The sequence below is a fragment of the Acanthochromis polyacanthus genome, chromosome 17 (genome assembly GCF_021347895.1).
Source record: "Acanthochromis polyacanthus isolate Apoly-LR-REF ecotype Palm Island chromosome 17, KAUST_Apoly_ChrSc, whole genome shotgun sequence".
NCBI lineage: Eukaryota > Metazoa > Chordata > Actinopteri > Pomacentridae > Acanthochromis > Acanthochromis polyacanthus.
In genome coordinates this window covers 36391204-36400785 of record NC_067129.1, presented here as the reverse complement: position 1 = coordinate 36400785, position 9582 = coordinate 36391204, and the positions used below count along the sequence as shown (strand labels likewise).

The following is a 9582-nucleotide window of genomic DNA, read 5'->3' as shown; positions in this document are numbered from 1 at the left end:
TTTGAGAGAAATGGTGATATTGTGTATGTGGAAAAAATTTTAGATCTTTGAGTTAATCTCATAAAAAATGTGAGCAAAAATAAAAGTGTTGCGTTTATATTTTTGTTGAGTGTGTACATATATATATAAATATACACTTGTGGCGACGGGCGTGGGAGAGCTCAGCTGCAGGGGAGAGAGGTGTGGAGGAGTGCGTGGAAGCAGCGTCAAGGTAATTGGCACAGGTGGTAACAATTGGCTGACCTGATTACCTCCGCAGTAGCAGTCTGGAGCGGAGCATAAAAGACGGGTGGACAGAGAAGAGAGACAGACGGACGAGAGGAGGAACTGAGACAGAACAAGAGCTGCTGTGGAGTGAGAGACAGTTGAGGCTGCTTACCGGCGAGCTGTTGTGGAGTGAGAGACGAGGAGCGCTGTTTCTGGTCCTGACAGAGGGAGAGAGTATTTACCGGACGAGGTCTGGTGAGGCGCCGAGAGAGAGAGACTGAGTGGGTACGGAAGTGGGTGTGAAATAAAGTGTGTTACCCCAACAATCTGACGTTGTGTGTGTATTGAGTGGACCCGCAGACAGCAGACCTGTCACAACACTGCTCAAAAAATTAAAGGAACGCTTTGAAAATACATCATATGTCAATATGGGGAAAAAACAAACTGGATCTTAGCATTGATATGGACTGGATAATGCGTTAGGAATTTAAAGTGCCACATTATTTGATGGGAATGAAAATTATCAACCCCTAGGAGGGCTAAATTCAAGACACCCCAAAATCAAAGTGAAAAACTGATGTGGCAGGCTGGTCCATCTTTCTGAAATTCCTTGGCAGCAACTCAAAATGGTATATAGTGGTTTGTAAGGCCTCCATGTGCTTGTATGCATGACTGACAATGCTGGGACAAGCTCTGAATGAGACGACAGATGGTGTCCTGGGGTATCTCCTCCCAGAACTGAACAAGGGCATCGCTGAGCTCCTGGACAGTCTGAGGAGCAACCTGATGGTGTTGGATGGAACAAAACATAATGTTCCAAATGTGTTCTATTGGATTCAGGTCAGGTGAGCATGGGGGACAGCTAATAGTATCAGTTTCTTCCTCCTCTAGGAACTGCATGAGTTCTTTTACCACATAAGACCGGGCATTGTCGTGCACCAGAAGGAATCCAGGACCACTGCGCCAATGAAGGGTCTGACAATAGGTCAAAGGATTTCATCCTGATACCTAATGGCAGTCAGAATGCCATTGTCCAGCCTGTAGAGGTCTGTGCGTCCCTCCATGGATATGCCTCCCCACACCGTCACTGACCCACCACCAAACCGGTCATGCTGAACAATGTTACAGGCAGCATAACGTTCTCCACGGCTTCTCCAGACCCTTTCATGGCTGTCACATGTGCTCAGGGTGAACCTACTCTCATCTGTGAAAAGCACAGGGCACCAGTGGTGGACTTGCAAATTCCTGTGTTCTATGGCAAATGTCAACCGAGCTCCACGGTGCCGATCACAGCGGGCACTAGAGGACGGTTGGCCCTCCGACCACTCTCATTACATCTCTTTCTGATTGTTTGATCAGAGACATTCACACCAGTGGTCTGCTGGAGGTCATTTTGTAGAGCTATTGCAGTGCTCATCCTGTTCCTCCTTGCACAAAGGAGCAGATACCTGTCCTGCTGATCGGTTGAGGACCTTCGACAGCCCTGTCAAGCTCTCCCAGACTAACTGCCTGTCTCCTGGAATCTCCTCCATGCACTTGAGACTGTGCTGGGAGACACAGCAAACCTTCTGGCAATGGCACGCATTGATGTCCCATCCTGGAGGAGGTGGACTGTCTCTGGAACCTCTGTAGGGTTCAGGTGTCACCTTATGTTACCAGAAGTGACACTTACCCTAGCCAAATGCAAAACTAGTGAAAAACAATCTGAAAACATTAGGAAGGAAAAAATGTCAGTGGCCTTCACCTGTAAACTCATTCCTGTTTTGGGAGTTGTCTCATTGTTACCCCTCTAGTGCATCTGTTAATTTTATGAACACCAAAGCAGCTGAAACTGACTAAAAAGCCCCTCAGTTACTTACTTGACCAGATCGGTATCCCGCATGTTTCACTGATTTGATGCAATACTTAGATTAAAAAGTGTTCCTTTAATTTTTTTGAGCAGTGGATATATATATATATATATATATATATATATATATATATATATAAAATACACCCCCTGTCAAAAGTTTTGAGACACTTTCTCATTCAAATAAATTAGAACCCATCTCAAAACTTTTGACAGGGGATATATATATATATATATATATATATATATATATAACCTACCTCTAATTTGCAGTAACAGAAGTACAAGACAAGATGTATTTCATAACTCATTTATAGATTAACCCTTTTTTAAGGTTATATAATTTCCCAGAGGTTTAATGCTTTGTTGCATGTTTTTGTGCTTGAAAATTCCTCTCTGTTGTAAACTTAAATAAATACTACAGGACAAAGTGTTGCAAAACAGTAAAATGTTCTGCCTTTGTTGTTGTAAGTGTTAAGGGACCAAAACAGAAGTAACTTTATTCATTATAATTTTTTTTACATTGATCAGCTGATTAATCCGTTATCTAACTTTTTTCTGCCAAGAAAAACTTTTCTTATTGAGCGTGCTTGCTCATGCAAAATGAAATTCGATTCATATAGATTAGAAATTAATATTTGATTGAGATGAATCAAAATTAATGCACAGCAACCATGTGATTAATCTGATTAAAAATTTTAACGTTTGACAACACTAATTTTTGCTTAAGTGAAAGTACAAAAGTATCAGCATGAAAATATGCTTGCAGTGCCAAAAGTAAAATTACTTATTATCCATAATGGGCCATGTCAAAAATGTATGGTATATAATTGCCTTACAATCAGTGATGTATTAATGTGTAGTTATAGTGATATAGTTTTGAAATCAACAGACAGGGGTGAACCAGTCCTACCTGACATTGGACAAAAAGTGGTGTCTCTGTTCAAGAGTCTTAACAATATAAGATGCTGTATCTTAAACTTTTTGCAGAGAAAACGTCAATTTTGCTGTTGAGATAAATTTAATTTTGTTTCACAAGATAGGACATATTACGAGTGACGATCTTTGTGTTCTTCTCGAGAATACTCCCAGTAAAGACTTCTGGATCTTTTTAAAATTTCTTTGTTCTTTGAATTCTGGAAATCACTCTGATCAGGTACATGTCCAGGAAATATATTAAAGAAATGAACAACATGTTTTTGCACAAGTCTTTATTTTGTTTACAGAAACAACAGCGCAAGCTGCAATTAAGCACATATCTTGTGTATCTCCGAAATAAGATAAGGGTACAAGATATAGTCTTCCCAGAAATTAGTACAAGCTGTAAGAAATGGATATTATTTGGTGGTTCAAAACCAGCAGGTCATAAATAAACTGGTAGTATCGACCCATTTCTGTTGCAGATGTCACCATATGTACCTGCTTTTCATTTCATTCAACCAGTCACTTCAAATGTAGGTCAGGTGAACATGAAGAGAAGCTGAACAAGAATCTGACTTTATACATGAAAAATATTTAGTGATTATCAGTGAGAAAGAAAACCTGGACATACACTTTTCTGTCAGACTAAATTATTTGGTTGTTGATTCAGTGTGTTGTAATAGATGGTGATTCCATACTTGGTTGAGTTTCTTCCTAACGCTGCTTGATGACGAGTAGGTTCTTCATCATGTCAAATGAGTTTCCATCAGGCTCTACTGAGACCACTCCCTGGTCCTTGCTGTGGACTTGAAGGAAGCCATTTTGGTCCAGACCCACCACTTGAGCCTCCAGGCCTTCCTCAGTCCACAGCCGCACTGTAGTTCCACTGAGGTCAGAGCACAGTGAGCCACTTTTACAGTTCAGCTTCAGAAAGTCATAATGGGGTTCAGGAGACTTTACAAAACTAGATAAACTATACTGTTCAACAGTTAAACGTTTGGCCACCTTCTCATTTAATGGTTTTTCTTTGTTTTCATGACTATTTACATTGCAGATTCTTACTGAAGGCATCAAAACTATGAATGAACACATATAGAATTATGTAGCAAAAAAAAAGTGTGAAATAAGTTAAAACATGTTTATTATTTTAGATTCTTCAAAATAGCCACCCTTTGCTTTGATTACTGCTTTGCACACTCATGGCATTCTCTGGATGTGCTTCATGAGGTAGTCACTTGAAATTGTTTTCCCAACAGCCTTGAAGGAGTTACCAGAGATGCTGAGCACTTGTTGCCCCTTTTGCCTTCACTGTGCGGTCCATCTCATCCCAAACCATCTGGATTGGGTTGAGGTCAGGTGACTGTGGAGGCCAGGTCATCTGACGCAGCACTCCATCACTCTCCTTCTTGGTCACATAGCCCGTACACAGCCTGGAAGTGTGTTTGCTGTCATTGTCCTGTTGAAAAATAAATGATGGCCCAAATAAATGCAAACTCTATGGGATGGCATATCTACAGGATCATGTGGTAGCCATGCTGGTTCAATGTGTCTTCAGTTTTGAATAAATCCTTGACAGTATCAACAGCAAAGCGCCGCCACACCATCACACCTCTATTCTTCACGGTGGAAACCATGCATGTAAAGACCATCCGTTCTCCTTTTCTATGTCGCACAAAGACATGGCAGGTGGAACCAGATAACCCAGACCAAAGCACAGAATTCCACTGGCCGAATGTCCATTCCTTGTGTTTGTTGGCACAAACAAATCTCTTCTGCTTGTTGCTTTTCCTTAGTTGTAGTTTCTTAACAGCTCTTTGACCATAAAGGCCTGATTCGTGAAGTCTCCTCTGAACATTTGATGTAGAGATGTGTCTGCTACTAGAATTCTGTGTGGCATTTATCAGGACTCTAAAGTGCTGTTAACTTGGGATTTCTGAGACTGGTGACTCGGATGAACTTATTCTCAGCAGAAGAGGTGACTCTTGGTCTTTCTTTCCTGGGGCAGTCCTCTTGCAAGCCAGTTTTGTTGTAGCGCTTGATGATTTTTGCGACTGCCCTTGAGGATAGATTCAAAGTTTTTACAATTTTCTGGACTGACTGACCCTCGGTTCCTCAATTCATGGTGGCCTGTTGTCTTTCTTTACTTAGCTGATTGGTTCTTGTCATAATATGGATTCTAACGGTTGTCAAATAGGGCTGTCAACTGGGTACCAACCTGACTTCTGTGCAACACAACTAATGGTCCCAACTCTATTAAGAAAGCAAGAAATTACATAAATTAACCTTGACAAGGCACACCTATGAAGTGAAAACCATTTCAAGTGACTACCTAATGAAGCTCTTATCGAAAGAATAATGAAAGTGTGCAAAGCAGGAATCAAATCAAAGAGTGGCTATTTTGAAGAATCTAAAATATAAAACATGTTTTGACTTATTTCACACTTTTTTGTTTACTACACAATTCCAGATGTGTTTATTCATACTTTTGATGCCTTCAGTCAGAATTTAAAATGTAAATAGTCATGAAAACAAAGGAAAACCAGTAAATGAGGTGAGTCCAAACCAGACAACCAATAATTTATTAAAATAATAATTGCTGTGATGTTCATGCAGTAAGGCATTCAGGATTTAAATTTTGGCAAAGATGAGAACTAATATTGCATGGGTACCTGCAATTGAATCAGTTCTTCCCTAGGCTGAAAATTGCACAAAGACAGATTGCTTGTATACATGTACTACCTGAATAAATTTTCTGATTGTAAATGAGAAGTAAAAACCAAAGCCCAGGGGGCTGTCTGCAGTACACACCTGTGAAGCCATCTCTTATAGTAGGTGGGGAGGACAGCATCTGGGCCACCTCGTTGGAAACTGTTGATTAGGGACTCCAGGCAATTCACGGTCCGAGCAATGAGCTGGTCACAGCGAAGCGGCTGCAGGCTGCAGTTATGCTGTATGTTGTACTGCTTGATCAGGTCATTGATGCACACTGTTGGGCTGCTGTTTGTCACATTGAATCCACAGCCTGCAGGGTAATTGCATTTGAAAAATGTTATTCTAAGCAAATCATATGACACTTTTTTTCACTGGTACCTGCTACATATTTATTGACAGAGGCAGTGAAATGTATTCATCTCTTTTACAAGTGACACAAGTTACTGTACAGGTAAAACGTGGCAAATGAGAATTTCAAACATTTTCAAACATTTACAAATGTTTTTTACAAAAAAAAAAAGAAAAAAAAACAAAACAATCATGTAATCTCAAGGCACAGGATTCCTTACACTGCATCAAGGTAAGTCATAAACATGGAGAAAACTGAGAATAGCTGCAAGCCAGCCTTGAGTAGGTTGTCCTTAATAACTGAGTGTCTGTGAGAGAAGCACTAGCGATGGAGTTTAAAATACCAGAGGACACTAAAGAAGCTCAGTTACAACTCAATGTGGCATCAATGCTTCTGTGATCTTTGAAAGATTAGTGTTTTTGTCCTCTTCAACAGGCAGCATCACTGATGCAATGCTTTTTGTCATTGTGTGGGTTCACTCACCTCCTAAAACTGCTAATTTAACCAATAAAAAAAAAATTATTAGAAATTGAATTCTGATGTTTTCTATTTTCAGACAGTGGCTCATTCACTATTTCCAGAGAGTTCAACAAGTTCAACATAGCCCAACTTTCTTTGCATCAGTCAGCTCAACAAAAACTAAAGTCTGCCAGAGAAAACAGGTATAGCAAAGGTGTCAAGGGTTGGGGAGTTAGGGTTCAAGCACTCAGTAACAGGCAAGACACGTCAGGTCGCAAACACTCCTTCATTAATAATAAAGCAGAGCCGAACACAGAAAAAGGCAATCAGGAGGTAAGGGGGACTGAGTAACCAAACTAAGGATTCCCCAAAACAGACAATAAGCTCAAAAACAGACAGAGAACCAAAAACCCTTAAATACACAAACTAAACCAAATCCACAAATCGGCCAGACTCACAGACGCAGGTAACTAGGCGTGGGGGAGGCAGGCTGGAACAAAGAGGACTGGAGCGGTGGGGTGTGCCACAGGCAGTGGTAGAGCCCAAATGTGGAGCGGCTCACCCACGGAGGACAACAGATGGGACCGCGGTCCGGAGCGGTCCTTGTTAATTCAGACTTTCTGCTTCAGACTCTGTGCGGGTTCACTTGAAAGGAGACTTATTGTAAATTAAAGCACTTTCAATGTCTTCTGAAGTGGTCTATTATTGGATGGTTACACCGTTAGCCATTAGCAGAACTGTCATAGCTAACATTATCCCTGTTGCAACAGCAACATGTTTAGCACTGAGGTGATGACATCGGCTTGAAGTGCTGTGGTGACCAGAAAACTTTTCGTTGACCAATTTACAAACAACCACACTTACATCCAAGCTGACATCAGGAAGATTTATAAAAGAAAACATTCCTCCCAACAAGTACAATGAGTCTGTATAACACAATGTTAGAATCTGTATTGCAATTAGTGAATCGTCTGGAAAAGATTTGGTTAAAGGAAGACATTTCTTCCGGCCTATTTAAATCCAAAACTATGAACAAAATCAGCTCTTGATCAAGTTAGCTCTGTAAAATAAGTTACCGTGGTTATCTGGGTCAATATACACTGCTCAAAAAAATTAAAGGAACACTTTTTAATTTAAGTATTGCATCACATCAGTGAAACATGTGGGATACTGATCTGGTCAAGTAAGTAACTGAGGGGCTTTTTAGTCAGTTTGAGCTGCTTTGGTGTTCATAAAATTAACAACAGATGCACGAGAGGGGTAACAATGAGACAACCCGCAAAACAGGAATGAGTTTACAGGTGAAGGCCACTCACATTTTTTTCCTTCCTAATGTTTTCAGACTGTTTTTCACTAGTTTTGCATTTGGCTAGGGTAATTGTCACTTCTGGTAGCATGAGGCGACACCTGAACCCTACAGAGGTTCCACAGACAGTCCACCTCCTCCAGGATGGCACATCAATGCGTGCCATTGCCAGAACAGTGTTTCCCCTACCATTATATTAGGGGGGCGCCCCGCCCCCCCAACGGCACCCCCCGCCCCCCCAGAAGGTCAAGTTAAATTAAAATAATTGTTACTTTTTTACACGCAAACTTTAGTTTTCCTGCATAAAGGCCACTCCACATGCTGTCCTTACAGCACTCGCTGCAGCACTCCACTGTGTCTACTCCCCCCTCCCTCCGTCTTGTAAACAGTCACACTGCCCCCCACCCCACAGTCACCACACACACAAACACTAGTTTGCAGTGGCGCGTCTCGTGTTTTACTTTCTACAACAAACTACGGCCAAAATATAGAGTTATTTCAGCCATAAAATAAAGAAGCAGAAGAAAAACCACCTCTGATGACAGTGACGCGCGCCATGAGGTAATTACGACCGTATAGCGGGGCCATGTGTTGTTGTTGTTCTCAATCGTGCAGGAGTGTTAAAAATGAAAAGAGAACGAAGGGAAGTGGGACCCGCGATGAAACTTCATAGAGATTAAAAAAAAAAAATGATGACGCTCTTTTTAACAGCATGACTTCTTATGATGCAAAATTGGTCCTTTGAGACGACGTCTGTCATAATATTGGGCCTAAAATAAATAAAGTATTATTATTATTATTATTATTATTATTATTATTATAAAATAATTAGATGAAGCCTTTCAACACCGTAACGTAAAAATGGGCTAAAAATGATTCACACGCTCAATAAGTGGTACAAAATGGTGAAAATTATATATTTTAATATCGGCGTGCGCGCACACGTGTACACACACACAAGCGTGAGCGCACATGTGAGCAGACTCCCGCCAGCGACTGTCGGAAAATGGCACATGAAAAACAAAGCAAAATCTCAGCGTTTTTTAAACGCTCACAGTCACAGGGTGATAATGGCAACACCAGCCGCCCCTCTGGCTCTTCAAGCAGTAGCACCCAGAGCAGCTCTGCCTCTCCCGGGCCAAGTGACAGCAGCCAAAGTTCTGCACGGCAAGCCCCCCCACCTGCCCCGCAGCAAAAGTCATCATCTCACCACCGCATGTCGGGCTTTGACCCATAGACTGTATATATAGTGGACGTAGCATCTGGCTCCAGAATTGAAGCCAACCCGGAAGTGTCAAAAACTTGCAATATCACGCCGTCCACTAGGGTTGGCTCCAAAAAGCTTTTTCTCCATAGACCCCAATTCATTTTTGGAAAAAATAAAATTTGATAGACTGATGTTCTACAGCTCAGGATTTTTTTCCCGTTAGTTTTCATGGTCAAAATGAGAGATCAGGTGGCCGATCTTAAAATAAATCAATACTGAATTTTAAATAAATCGTTAAAGTTGGCGGAGCCAGGGGGCGTGGCTATACTTGATAAAACATATTAAGACTCAGATTCCTTATTTCAACTTTTTGTATGACGGCGACAACAACCGACGCGAAAACACTCCCCCCCTTTAATTTCAGCAAGATGGACCAGCCTGCCACATCAGTTTTTCACTTTGATTTTGGGATGTCTTGAATTTAGTCCTCCTGGGGGGTTGATAATTGTCATCTTCAGCAAGATGGACCAGCCTGCCACATCAGTTTTTCACTTTGATTTTGGGATGTCTTG

At 41.3% G+C, this 9582-nt stretch overlaps 1 protein-coding gene across 1 annotated transcript in view; it reads right to left on the bottom strand.

Moving 5' to 3' along the window:
* Nucleotides 1-3250: 3250 nt before the first annotated feature.
* The window catches only part of hlcs (holocarboxylase synthetase (biotin-(proprionyl-CoA-carboxylase (ATP-hydrolysing)) ligase)), a 137182-nt gene continuing 130850 nt past the window's right edge, over nt 3251-9582 (bottom strand). Inside the window, exons 10-11 of the mRNA XM_051937652.1 lie at nt 5786-5999; nt 3251-3863 (exon numbers count right to left, since the gene is read on the bottom strand). Coding sequence (XP_051793612.1) covers nt 3692-3863; nt 5786-5999 — 386 coding nt within the window. The 3' untranslated portion in view covers nt 3251-3691. The remainder of the gene's footprint in view (nt 3864-5785; nt 6000-9582) is intronic.